Source organism: Euprymna scolopes, chromosome 35 (assembly GCF_053919585.1).
Source record: "Euprymna scolopes isolate OS-2025 chromosome 35, ASM5391958v1, whole genome shotgun sequence".
Classification (NCBI taxonomy): domain Eukaryota; kingdom Metazoa; phylum Mollusca; class Cephalopoda; order Sepiida; family Sepiolidae; genus Euprymna; species Euprymna scolopes.
The window spans coordinates 25,972,451-25,987,072 of NC_136516.1; the positions used below are offsets into that span (position 1 = coordinate 25,972,451).

The 14,622-nt window shown below is 34.7% G+C and overlaps 1 protein-coding gene across 3 annotated transcripts in view; it reads left to right on the plus strand.

The window, feature by feature from the left end:
• The window catches only part of LOC145259748 (atrial natriuretic peptide receptor 2-like), a 182,065-nt gene that overhangs the window by 39,042 nt on the left and 128,401 nt on the right, over positions 1-14,622 (plus strand). For all 3 annotated transcript variants that reach the window (XM_080117454.1, XM_080117455.1, XM_080117456.1), the window contains 2 exons: positions 2,946-3,055; positions 9,192-9,318. In XM_080117454.1, coding sequence (XP_079973580.1) covers positions 2,946-3,055; positions 9,192-9,318 — 237 coding nt within the window. The remainder of the gene's footprint in view (positions 1-2,945; positions 3,056-9,191; positions 9,319-14,622) is intronic.

Below are 14,622 nucleotides of genomic sequence, written 5' to 3' on the forward strand. Positions count from 1 at the left end.
CTCTCATTCATATATATATATATATATATGTGTGTGTGTGTGTGTGTAACGGGATCCCAGGCAGTGCCAGGTATCCTATACAGCTAGATGAAGATGGGAGAGGATGAGGTATGGTTAGGGGGGAGGTGTCATGCTGACACTTGGTCGAGGAAAAACAGATGTTTATGAGATTTCTGTCCACCAGAGAAGAAATAATATCTTTTTCAATGAAAACAAAATATAAAATCTGATAATAGGATTCGTGGAACAAGAGATTGTTTTTCTAGTTGGATTTGGTAAAAATGAATTTTAACAGGTACAATACCTTGGGTTTAAAAGATCTGCTTTGGTGTCTGTGAGATGTTGTCATTTGGGTGCACCTGTTGTATTTAACTACCAGACCACCAAACCAGTGATAAGTTAGTTGGACAGATAAATAAATAAATTGAACCTAGGGAGAGATATGGTCATGAAAGAGGAAGAAGAGGGTCACAAGAAAATAGAAAATGAAAAGAATAAAATAAGGGGATAGAGAAAGGAGTTCACGAGAGAAGAAAAAGAATAAGATAATGGGATAGAGAAAAAAAAGAAGTTCAGAGAAAAAAAAGGAAAAGTAATCTTCAATATGAGAGAGGGGAGAAGAGGCCAGTTTTATAAAAACGATTGGCTTTTTAGAGTTAGAGTTCTTTTTACTGGCTGGCATCGAGGCGTCCACATCGCTCTCACCCCACCTGGGGCGAGGGGGAGGGCGAAACCCTCATAGGAGCTAAGTTGAAAGGCTCTTGTTCTTAGCTGGGAAATTAATTAGAGGAACTTAAGCTATACAACTTGCATCATGAAGCTCGAATCAAAGAACTCGACTTTAAACAAGTGTAGAACGATTTATGAATAATTATTTTGTTGGTTTTTATGAAAATGAACCAGAGTTTTTCTTTCTTTCTCGATTGCCGGCCTGAATGAAGATGCAGTTTATTTCAGGTATGCCCTGACGCCAGATGATGAAAGACATAGACTGGATCCAGCACGAAGCCAGAGTGACGGCCGAAATCGACAATGTTGCCACACGGACTTAGGGTCATGCACATTTCCCGTGCCCTGAGCAGTAGAAAGATATTTTCCAGTGACCAGTGAGAGTCTGGTCACCCTTGAGGGGTCCACCACTAGACAAGTAAGAATGTAGCCCTGCTGGGTTGCATCTATGGTCCTGTGAGCTGGGAGCGACGAACACGGCCAGAAGTACATCACAAGTATGCTCCCGTGAACCAGGATAGCGACGGATGCGGCCCGGCCCTCGGACAAGAGAGAGGGTTATATATATATATATATATATATATATATCTGGAGTTGAAAGTCGACTTACCAAAGGAAACGAAACACATGAGAGAATGACAAGTGCCTACTATTTTACCGGTGAGCATTTAAGAAATTTGCATTTATCAAAATTTACCCGGTGATCTGGATAGCAGTGTAATGGTTTAGGACTGTAGGAGAATTCTCTCTTTCAACTTTATGATATTAGTAACCAAACAAAAACCGCTGAATAGTGTAAATATGAAATCCTATTAATTCGATTAGTAGTTTTTTTTTAACAAAACAGGTCAATATTTAGTTCATATGACTGAAGCAACATGTTTTGCTATAATTATTCGCAGTAAAAAAATCTATTGATCACAAAAATATGAGGGGATTTCGGTTTTGTTATTTTTTTTTCGGCGCAAGCAAGGTATATCGCCATCAAAGCGTAAGGGGCCACTTTAACAAATTTCAACATTTTTGCATGGTAGGAGCAGCATAGAGCAGGAAGGGAATTCCAAAAGTTGAAACAGAGCGCGGACGCGCGTATGACAGCTGTGTGCAAATGATCGAGCCGTGTGTAAGATGACGTCACGGCAAAGAAAAAGGATTTATAAAAAGAAAACGTGTACGCAGATCAGGATCAGGATCACGTTTTATTCGGGAAAGTACCCGGAAATGAATATTATTTCAACGGAAAAAGTTAGTCAAGTTTTCCTTGTTGTTGTTCCTTGTGACAAAGTCTAAAAAATGTTGGGTTCTGCATATTTACCGACTACATTACAAGGGGAGTGGTCCGAGGAAAGAAGCTAGTGGAGCAGTAAATGATTTGGTATCTAGGACTGTCCGTATTGAAGGGGTGGAATTTTACTACAAGTTGGATGCAAGATTCTATTCTTTTTACTGTCGGAGAAACAGAGAGCAGGAGAGGAATTCTAAAGAGGAATGGTCAGAGAAAAGTATCTATTCGAGTAGAAAATGTTTCGGTATCTAGGGTTTCCTCTATTGAAGGTGTGGGAATTTGCTGCTAGTCTAGATGGGTTGTTTTTTTTACGTCGATACATTAATTTACACATAATTGGGCAGAATTTATGGGATGGCGTGATAAAAAGCATACGACAAGAAATGGCGGGTGAAATGAAGAACAATTAAAAATTACAATAAGGTCATTAAGTACGACCTGATAGTTACCTTGTGATATTATCGACGCCCTCTAGGAAGTGTTAGTAAGTAAAAAAAAAAAAAGAAAAATATAAGAAAAAAAGAAGAAATAAGTTTATCAGCAGAATAAAGGAAAGGAAATTGTTCACCAAGGTACACAAAAGAAAACTGAAATAGGATCGTTAATCAATGTCTGGCAGTTGAAATGGAACAGGGTTTTGAACTTGGTGTATATTAGATTGGAGACTCCTTTTGATTTAAACCCTGTCTAAGATGGAGAACCAATCACATGATTGTATATACACTGCGCGTGATAGCTGATGGATATACCCCCCCCCCTTATGGATTTTCTGAAAGAATATTTTTTTTCGGATTGTTTACCTTTTTACGCGTTGTTATTGGAGTACTCTTTGTGTGATGGACCACTGTTCTGTTAGTTACACCCAGTTTTCTTTCCTTGACTGTCCTAATAAGATTCAATGTCAACAGGGATGTTTTTTTTTTCTTTCAAGGTGTCTTGGATGTTACTTATTTCGAACCTCTGGAAGATCCGATGTACGTAAGATTCTTGGAGAAAGTCAAGAACCAATCCTTAGAGATTCGTCAAATTGATGACATCAAAGTAAGTTCCCAAATATTGAACAATAAAATTGTTTATCTCTTGTACATAACTTTTGAAACTCCCCGTATTTTAAACTGTCCGCCATTTTGTTTGTTTGTAATCGGAAAATCTGAAACTTGGTTGTACAAAATTTTGCTATATATTTGGATTTTATTATCTTCCCGCGTTCTCTCCATTCAACCAGCAAGCATGGCAAAATGCCAAGCTTAATCTAACTTTGGTTTGGTTTAATTTGGTCTGGTATAGTCTGGTTTAGTTTGGTCTGGTTTTGGTCTCGTTTAGTTTGGTTTGCCTTGGTCTTGTTTAGTTTTGTCTGATTAAGATTGGTCTGATTTAGTTTGGCTTGATATGGTCTGGTTTAAGTTTGCCTTATCAGGGTTGTGAATTCCGTGATAGAAGCGTTGATTGAGTTTTAAAATAAAATACGTATGAGATACGTTTGAAAGCCAAATTAAAACGCAATATTATGAAAAATAAACAAATATTTATCTGTTTAAAATTAATATTTCGGAAGAAGGATCAAAAATCCGAAATATTAATATTAAACAATTAAATATTTGTTTATTTTTCATAATATTGCGTTTGAATTTGGCTTTCAAACGTATCTCATGCATACGTATATATATATATATATATATATATATATATATATATATATATATATATATATATATATATTGAGGGAATTACGCGTAGTCTAAAGAGCAGAGTTTATTTTAATGTACTAATACTATTAAAAGAAAACGGTAAATGTAAAAATACTATTAAAAGAAAAGTGCTCATTGTACTGTAGATATATAATAAGCTCAATAGGTATAGATGTCCTAGAGCTATTTTAATATTGAGTAAAATAATTTGATAAAAGATTTTCTTTAAACAAAATCGCCTCATCAGCAAAAATATGGGGTTTTTGTAGTAAGGCAGATATTCCTGGAAATATTTAAAAAAAAAAAAGAAATAGAGAAAAAGAAGTTAATATTTTTAATGTTGATGAATAAAATAAAAATAAGGTGGAAAAATAAGATTAAGATAAAATATTTTTAATATTTCTAATAAAAAAATATACCAAATTATTGTTCAAGATATATTGTCTATTTCAATAAAAACATCGTTTCCGAAACGATCGTACAATCTATTGATTTTGTTTGTTTTTCTTTTGAAACTGATTTTTAATTCAAAACTATGAATCTTTTTACTTTATATATATAGAGTTATTGCGAAGGGAAATGTACACAGACACGCACACACAGACACGTTCACTTTTTATAGGTATACAAGCATGGATGCCCGGCGTTGCCCGGATGTTTGGAGGTGTATGCTGAGCAAAAATACCCCCCCACCAAAACGGTCAATTTTTTAAAAGTTTGACCCCTATTATGACCCCTTAAAATTCATTCTTTTGGGCTCGAATTAAGTTATTAAGTTAGATCCATGTCCAAGGAACCTATATCTAAAATTTCACGTGTTTAGACGCCAAATTGTCGGAGGAGTTTGGTAAAGTTCTAAAAGGTCAAATCGTTGAACTTTGACCCCTTAACAGCCAAATTTCTGGCCGAAAACCGATCACATCGATTTTCCCAAATCTCAGTACCCTGTATATTAAATTTCGAGCCTGTAGACTTAAAATTGATAAAGTTATTGCGTAGGGGAATGTACACAGACACACAGACACGTTCACTTATATATATATATATATATATATATATATATATATATATATATATATATATATGGTAATTAAAAAATTTGGCACAATATTTAGAGTGCTTACTAATCTTTGGTCGAACTATGTCAGAGATTAAAAAATGGAACTTGGTGCCCCTTGCAAAACACTCAAAATTATAAGGGAAGGATCAAGGATAAGTGGAGTAATCCTGAGAAACGAATGATGTTTTCCCTTACATTTCGATGAGTAGCCAATATATTGGGTTGCTTTAAACTATGGTCGACCTACTTCACTTATAGTTAACATAATGGCTCAATAGATAATGACATCTCTCTCTAGTAATGATAGGGATGCTGATTTGTTTGTTGCTTTTTTCATAGGTTCCGATACGGCTAAGCCTATCTTTTTCAAATTTTACACAAAGCTAATTTATATGTCTGGCAGTGTTCTTAAACATGTCTTGCACAGAAATTCATTCGAGAGGTATTGGAAATCGAAAAAATCCGATCCTAAAAATAGCCTTTCTTTCTTATAGATAAAAAAAACAATAATTTTTACAGGGGAATATTTTACGTTACACTGGCCAAGGGAAATAATAAAATCTCAGCAAATCATTTCTTCTAAAAAAAAACAAAACAAAATTATTGGCATCTGGAGAGATAGTTCAGTGGTAGAGCATTCGACTATGGATCGAATGATCCCTTTTTTCAAGTCCAGGTGTACCTCATCATTTTATTTAAATTTTTCGTATTAATGAGCTTAATTTATCATAAAATGAGTTCTATTTAAAATCACTGCAAATCATTTCATTGTTTGCATATTTTAAAACTAAACTGACTTTTACAGGACATTCATCGTCAACCTCAAATATCAGCTGACGTGATATTGTAAACAAACACAAGCAGAATTTGATGAACGACATTATCATTATTATTTTTTTGCGAATTACTCCACCGAGCAAATTATTCCTCGTAATATATAATATTAAATAGAGGATTGATTATATAATAATGTTACATGATAAGGGCTGTCCCCTGTTCATGTAAGTATAAAAATAGAGAGATTAGTTAAAATGGAAATAAGAGAAAGCAGAAATCGAACCCTGGACATAAGTTTTAAAGAACAATAGGTTTAAATGGAATGTCCAGTAAATTGTTAATTCGGATGAAATAAATAATAAATAAACTATTCAATTGTTAAAAGAATGTGGATAATAAAATATGAGTTAAATAAATTAGATATGTAGGTTAAATTCCTTTGTGGAAACAAACAAGGAAAATAGGTTATTGGGAAATCAATGTCGAAAACGTGCAAAGTCGTGCATGTTGAGACACGTGAATTTTGCTCACGTGGCCGGGATGCATGGAGTTCTCAATATAGCAGGTGGGAGTTAGTTGGTGGAGAGACAGTCAGGAGAGACAGTCAGGGGAGACAGACAGGCGGACGTCTGAAGCGAGACGTCACTTCAGAAACTAAGATGTGAAACTTTGAGTTCTTAATGAGGAAATCCCGACCGGTCGTATTAAATAAATTCACCATGTGTTTTGGATAAAGCTCATCTTTGTGTTTGTGATTTCTACAAAAAGGTAAATTGTATTGTTATAATATGTCTGTGTTATAAAATGTCATTACAACAACATCTCTCTCTCTCTAAGATACAACATCATATGTAATAAGACAAGAACTCTCACTAAGACTCATATCATTACTAATAAGAACTCACGTAACATACGCGCACAAGTGGTATAGTCTAATACTAATAATAATAACTATATAACAATAATACATACGCAATCTGCATAAATTAAAATATCATGTTTAAGCGTATTGTACGACTGGGCAACGCTGGGTGTCCAGCTAGTTACAAGTAAAATGTCGTCATACTTTGTTATCTTTAACAGCATTGTAAAATTTACCCCATGTAAGTTTTTCTTCAGCTAATCCTCACATGCGAGGTAATAGCATAGGCAGAGTTTAAAAAGGCATTTGAGTTTGACTCACCTGACAAATTACTATCTCACTCACTAGGAGTTCTCACATGGATCATCATCAGACCGACAACCAATGGTGTTCCCTGGAGTCTGGGTAACAACAAGTCTCCCCAGATTTCCAATACTCTCCACCTCTTTCAATAACCATTGCAAATAAATTTGCATTATTGCAACTACCGCTGGTCATTGACTGTTCCAGTCAACTGACAGTCTTCACTGGAATTTGGGTTGCAATAAGCCCCCCCTCTTCCCCCGAAGTCCCCTTCCTCTTCGCTCTCATCCAGTGGCAGTCTGGTTATTGCTCTATTTCCTCAGTCTTTCCATCCTATTTGACCCTTCTTGACTATTTGGTATGCTGCTAGTCAAATCTGGCAATACAATTTTTATTTTGGTAGCAGGTGTAGTCAGCTTACAATGTTTTAACTCTGTAGTTTCAGTTTTCTTGGTTACATCTTTTGGTTGCATTTCTGTTGCATTTTCTATATGGCCAGTAAGCGTTTTTCACTCATGTTTTCGCACTCAAGGGTTTTCCTTAATATCTCAGTTGTTTTCAGCATTAGCATTCACTGCATAGTCTGAGTCTTCTCCTGATTTCTCTTAGTTTTTTTTTTTCCAAGTTTTGGGGACTGTTCCAAGTGTTTTGGGGACTGTCCAAGGGTTGCTACATTTATTGATATTCACTTTCGTCAGGTTCTTAATTCCTTTCAGTTCTCTGGGATTATTTCATTATTTTGATTAAAAAGACGACACATTATGATATTAAAAAGATTATGTGAAGTAAATTAGGTGATTCGGGTGGCAGTTGCAGTAGATATTATGAAGTGAGTAAGAATGGCAACCAACTATTCTTTGAAAAGTATTTTTTGGAGAAGCAGGTATTTTTTTTTCTTATTTTTACTCTTTTTCTCAAACGACATATTGGCACTTGAACGTAAAAGGCTACTATTTAGGTTCGTGTCTAACATGGGAATATGGAGAGTTCAGCAGAGAGATGTCTATTTACAGTACATTTAAACTAATGTAGGTTAGAACAGTCAGAGATGCAGGAAACAGAGAGGGAATCCCAAAGGCTAGCAGTCCAAGGGTTAAAACTACTAGAGTAGAAATCTTTCTGGCATCAACCGTGAATGGGTACAAGATACGCGAACACACACAAAGACACACATATAGACACGCACACACACAAACAGATACATAAACACATACAGGCACACACACATACACACACACAAACACACACACGCACATGCACATAAACACACACAAAAACACGCATGAACAAACACACATACACAAAGTTCATGTTATTATATAGTATAATATAATTTTGTAGATGGAAAATTTAAAAAAAGATGAAATTGACTTTTTGATTTGATTGTTAACGAGAAAGAGAAGAAATGAATCACGAGAGTGACGTCACACCTTTCAGATTTCAACCTTTACGTATTTTTGCATTTGTCTGCTACAAATTGACCTGCATACTGTTTGCCCTATGAGTTTTTTTTGGGGGGGGATGGAAAGAAGATATGTTTCTACTATTCCTATTCGTACTCACTAGGAGTTCTCACACAGATCATCATCAGAGATTACTCAATAATAATAACAGCCGGTATTCCATGGAGTCTGAGTGACAACACGTCTCGCCAGATTTCCAATATTCTCCACCTCTTTCGATAACCGTTGCAAATGAATTTGCATTATGGCAACAGCCGCTTGCTATTGGCTTCTCTCTGGCAATGACCGTAGAACTTCACTGGAATTTGGGTGGCACCAGGCCTCCCCAAAGTCGAAGTCTTCATCAGATTTATCCAGTGGAAGTCTGGTTAGTGCTTTATCGGGCTCTGTCTTTCCATCTCCCTTTACCCTTCTCGACGATTTGGTATACTGCCAATCGTTGTCGACACTACAATTTTGGGGAGAAGAGGGGGGTTTAGTTAACTTACAATTTTGCACATTCAGTTTTCTCAATTCCATGTTGTGTTCTTTTATTTTTGTGTTTTGCTTCTGTTTCTGTTTTCATATTTCAGCGTTTGTGGCTCTTGTGGATTAGTTTCCACATTAAGGGATTTTCCTTAAAAAATTTGGCTTTTATCAGCATTCCCATCTGTTGCATAGTCTCAATGTTCCCCGTGATTCCGATTTCTCCTAGTCTTTTTCAAAGTCCTTTCTGACCGTTCCTAGTGCTCCTATAATTATTGGTATTGATGTTCTTCATGCTCTACAATCCTTTTAGTTCTCTGGCAAATTCTGCATGTTTGTTTCGTTTTTCTGTCTTGTTGATTTTTACCCTGTGATCTGCTTGGACGGCAAAATCTACAATTTGGCAGTTTCTTTCCTTCTTTTCAATTAGTATAGCGTCCAATCTTCTTAATTGAATGAGTTTATGATTAAAAGAAAAAACATAATTATACGATTATTATTTTAAAAAGATATTTTGGTTTCAAATAAAAAAAATTTAAACTCCCCTTTTTGATTTCAGTTGGATGGTACCGTAGCTGCCGTGTTTAATTCTGTCCTATTCGTCGCTTTGATCGCGAACCAAACCTATGGTGACGGAGGACACAAATCGGACATGTATAAGAATTTATTCAACTGGAATTTCACGGGTTTGTTCAATAATTCTATAAAACCTTTATGTTGGACAATTTGCGCACATATTTTATGTGCTTCATAAAATAAGCTTTAGTTTTCTAAATTTGCTTTCAGTGATTAATGGTGACCCCGACGTAAGTATTTTTTTCAACGAGGGACGTTCACTCCCTATAAAAATCAACTGCTATCATTATTTTGTTTTTCACTTTTCTCCTTGAACTCGCCTTTTTCTTTCTTTTCTCTTCTCCTCCCGGCCCGATGTCTCTGGAAACTTATTTAATTTTTAAAATTTTTTTATCAGTAATTCCCCACAAAAACAACAGCAAACAAACAAACAAACAAATAAAACAGCGTGCTAGTGCAGTTTACGAACCGTACTATTTTTAGGTAGAATTTGCAAGTTAAATTCGATTTCTATCGTATTTTTGTTCATCAAATTGTTAAATAAAAGTACAGAATAGTTAACTAAACTCTTCCTCCCTATATTTAGAATTAGTTTCTAAATAATAACGTTATTATATCAGCATGATCTGTAAGAGGCGCAGGTACTCTAAACAGTTTGTTTTTAAATTAACCATTGCCGTTTAGAAAGAATGATAAAAAAATTAGAAATTACTAAGCTATGCATGATCATATTTATTTTAATGAAATTATGAGACAACTTCACGTGTGTCTATGCGTGTGTGTTTAATTAATATTTTTGATTTGCCATCATTTTAACATTTATTCAAATAAAAAAATTGTGGCATTTGTGCAGTCACGGGAGAACTTTTTGGTTCTAGTTTGAAGAGCACACATCAGGGGGGAGACAATGCAATTTCAGAAAAATAGAGGAAGCAATAATAATTTTAATGATTATTTATATTGTTACGAATATTTCAGAATTAGAACTTTGTTCCGAATATTGAAAAATTTGAAAAAAAAAATGTTTTCTTAAAAGTCACACACATTCCAATAATGTCGGATCAAACTATTAGATTTTATTTCTTACAAAAATTTCAGAATTTTGATTTTGTTACGAATATTAAAAATTTTGAAAAAAAAAAAGTTTTCTCAAAAGTAAACGCATACATTTTGAAAACTTTCATTTTTTTTTCTTTTATTTTATATCATTAGAATTTGATTAATATTATTATATATAGAGAAGTGAACGTGTGTGTGTGTATGTATGTGTGTATGTATGTTTGTATGTGTGTGTGTGTGTGTGTGTGTGTACATTTTTCTACGCAACAACTCTGTTAATTTTCAGTTTACAGACTCAAAATTTGATATACAGGGTACTGAGATTTGAGAAAATCTTTGTAATCCGTTTTTGGCCAGAGATTTGTCTGTTAAGGGGTCAAAGTTACAGGATTTGACACTTGAGAACTCTACCAAACTCCTCCGACAATTTTGAGTCTAAACACTTGAAATTTTAGATATAGGTTCCTTGGACATGAATCTAACTTATTGAGTTGAGCCCAAAACAATAAATTTTAAGGGAGCATAATAGGGGTCAAAGTTAAAAAAATTGACCGCTTTTTTTTTTTTTTTTTGCTCAACATACACCTCCAAACACCCGGGCAACGCCGGGCTGAAATGCTAGTATATCTATAAAAGTGAACGTGTGTGTGTGTGTGTGTGTGTGTGTGTACATTTCTATACGCAATAACTCTGTCATTTTTAAGTCTAGAGACTCGAAATTTGATGTACAGGGTACTGAGATTTGGGAGAATCTTTGTAATCCGTTTTCGGCCAGAAATCTGGCTGTTAAGAGGTCAAAGTTACAGGATTTGACCTTTGCAACTCTACCAAACTCCTCCGCCAATTTTGGGTCCAAACAATTTAAATTTTAGATATAGGTTCCTTAGACATGTATCTAGCTTAATAACTTAATTTGAGCACAAAACAATAATTTTTTGGAGGTTATAATAGGGGTCAAAGTTAAAGACATTGACCGCTTTTTTTTTTGCTCAACATACACTGCCAAACACCCGGGTAACGCCGGGCTGAAATGCTAGTCTATGTATCTATAAAAATGAACGTGTACGTGTATCTGTCTGTGTGTGTATCTGTGTGTCTGTTTGTGTGTGTACATTTCCCTACGCAATAACTCTGTCAATTTTTAGTCTACAGACTCGAAATTTGATATACAGAGTACTGAGATTTGGGAAAATCGATGTGATCGGTTTTCGGCCAGAAATTGGGCGATTAAGGGGTCAAAGTTCAACGATTTTACCTTTGACCACTCTACCAAACTCCTCCGACATTTTTTGGTCTAAACACTTGAAATTTTAGATAAAGGTTCCTTGGACATGGATCTAACTTAATAACTTGATTTGAGCCCAAAACAATAAATTTTAAGAGGTCATAATAGGGGTCAAATTAAAAAAAAAACTGATCGCTTTTTTTTTTTTTTTTGCTCAACATACACCTCCAAATACTCGGGCAACGCTGGGCACCCATGCTAGTATATCTATAAAAGTGAAATTGTCAGTGTGTGTCTGTCTATGTGTGTACATTTCCCTACCAAATTAATCTGTTAATTTTCAGTCTAAAGACTCGAAATTTCGCTGTCAAAGGATTAGATATCAGTTCCTTGGACATGGATCTAAATGAATAACTTGATTTGAGTCCAAAACAATAAATGTTAAGGGGTCATAATAGGGGTCAAAGTTTTAAAAAAAATTACCTCTGCGGTCTCTTCCAAATTACTCAGACAATTTAAGTTCTAAATATTTGAAATTTTACATAAAGGGTATTCAGAGATAAGGCAAGCTTTTTCATCAGTTTGGGTCGAAAAATTTTAGTTACCAATATATAAATGTATGTATGTATGTCTGTTTGCATGTCTGCCTAAAACTTTCAATAGAGGCGACGGATTTTACCAAGATCAGTATCGTTTTTAAATCGACCTTTCAGACGACAAATATTGAAAAATTGGCTAAAAACATTAATTTCTTCGCCCTAAACTGGGCACTTTTTTTACAAGGGTGGGGCCGCTTTTTTCGACGATATTTTTGAAAATCGTCCTCTCCTTTCAATTGTCTAGCTTTAATTTAAACATAAGTCACTTCAGATTTGGCGGTGGTCGTAACAGCAAAGACGTCAGGATTACCCCCCCCCCGTTCTTTTCCTTCTTCGCGGTACGGGTTTGAGCTTGCCTTCTTACTTCCACTTTTTTTCTTTTTTTGCTCAATAGTATATACTTTGAGCGCTTCTACACTATTGGGACGAAAAATCGTAATATTGAATTTCACATGAAAACAATATCTACGTATTCCTCGTATTTTTAAGATGATTATATCCAAAAAAATTACGAAAATCGATCAGATAAAAAATTATTTATTAAAGGAAATAAAAAAGAACAGAATTTGATGCAAACGATCGTAAGACACAGGAGAGTCCAAAAGAGAGGTAATTTTCCCTTTTCATTTAAACCGCATGGCGGCAATTTTTCACCTGCTAACGCGATTAAAGTTGTTTTGTTTAATAATTCAATAATATTCAGGTAATTTCGATTGCATAATTTGGAAGCTACCATTTGTAACTTATGAGAATTGACAAAAAAAAAAAAAATAGTTGAAACCATTGTTTTTTTTGTTTTTTGTTTTTTTTCTTCCTAATCTGAAACCTCCATCTATCGACTACAAAACCTCGTCCCAATAGTGTAGAGGGCCGTACTTTTTTTGTTTTTGTTTTTTTATTTTTATTTCGGTACCTTAGGAGTTTCATCTACTAATTTTCCCGAGAGATTTTTAAAGTTGATTTATTCTGACTTGAAAGTCGAACAAATTTTTTTCTTTGCAACATTTTTCACTGTAATTTCTTTTTTACCACGCAAATATACATTTTTTTTCCTTTTAGATATTAACTTTGGTTTGTTATCTTTCAAACACAATCAAAATTTAAACGAGAACAACAACAAAAAATTATGATAAGCCTTTTTTAAGAAGCATAGGAATCCATTTTCTTCGGCCATTTTGCGTAATACAGCGTAAAATTCATGTGCCATAAAAATACCTTTTTACAGACAGTCTATAATATTCGGGTGAAACTGAATAAGCTCCACTTTATTCAAATCCGATATTTAAGGAACTTCAAAATGCTTACAACTTTTATTCATTTGTCGAACTCGGGAATCTGCACGGGATTTCAAACAGAACCGTTTAATTAATCCACGGGGGTAGTGTGCTATCATTCTGTCCTCCATGACCGAATAGAAGTCCTAAGTAATTCGCAATTGTATGCTTAATATCGCATGCACTGAGGATTGAACCTTCATCCCTCGGAAGAGTGTATCTTAGAACTGCAATACTGCATGTATTTAGTACTTTATTCGTTACGCCATCGGTTCTTGCAGATTTCTGAGTTTAACAGAAAGAATCCGGCGTTTACCTAACATATTAAGTGAGTCCAATATTTCTTCTGCACGAGAAGCCCGACCACCGAGTCTTTACCTCCTCTTGTCACGGGCAGCAAACGGTTTATATTTTAGTTAACTTTAAGAGTGAATAAGGTTACTTTACTGTCGTATGAGGGGAGGCTGATGAGATCGACCAGAGTGCCTTTTTATTAAAGAGCTGCGACGCTGCGTTCCAACACTAAATTGACACTATTGGACGCAAATGAGCAAATATGTGCGGTTTGAGGAAACAATTCGGTGCTTCTTAAGATAGTCGACGGAACGATTTTAAATATGACATTATAAGCAAAAACAATGTGATGTGCTTAATTGTCATGTCGAAAATAGTAATATATCCAAAAATTACGAAAATTCATCAAATAGAAAGTTATTTATAGGTAAAAATTATTTTTACGGAAAATTGGGTACAATTGCATTTTTCATAGATGTTAAAATAGACAGTAAAGAGTTCACACACAGGGGCATAATTCAGAACGCAAAATTAAGATTACACCCACATTTATAGCCTTTAGCGATAGACTGTTTTTTATTTTACTAAAAACACAATAACAGTTGCTCTATTCGATGTATTTTCATAATTTTTGGATATATTACTATTTTCGACATTACAAATAAATACATAATATTTTTTTTTTTTTTTTTTTGCTCCAAACGATATATTTAAAAAAATCGATCTGTCAACTCTATTTTAGCAAAAACCGACAATCCTTTTGGGAATTAATTCTTCCTTCCTGGGAGGTGCCCATTTACTATTTGTCTATATACTGTTCCTGAAATGTCGACATTCGTGAGGGAATCCAAGCGGGGCTGTAATCTAGCTTTCTCCATTTTGGGGAGCTAAAGTTTCTTAATTTTCAAATCGAAATTTGCCTGAATTTGGCCACGAGTTAATAATGACTCTAATTCGATTTAG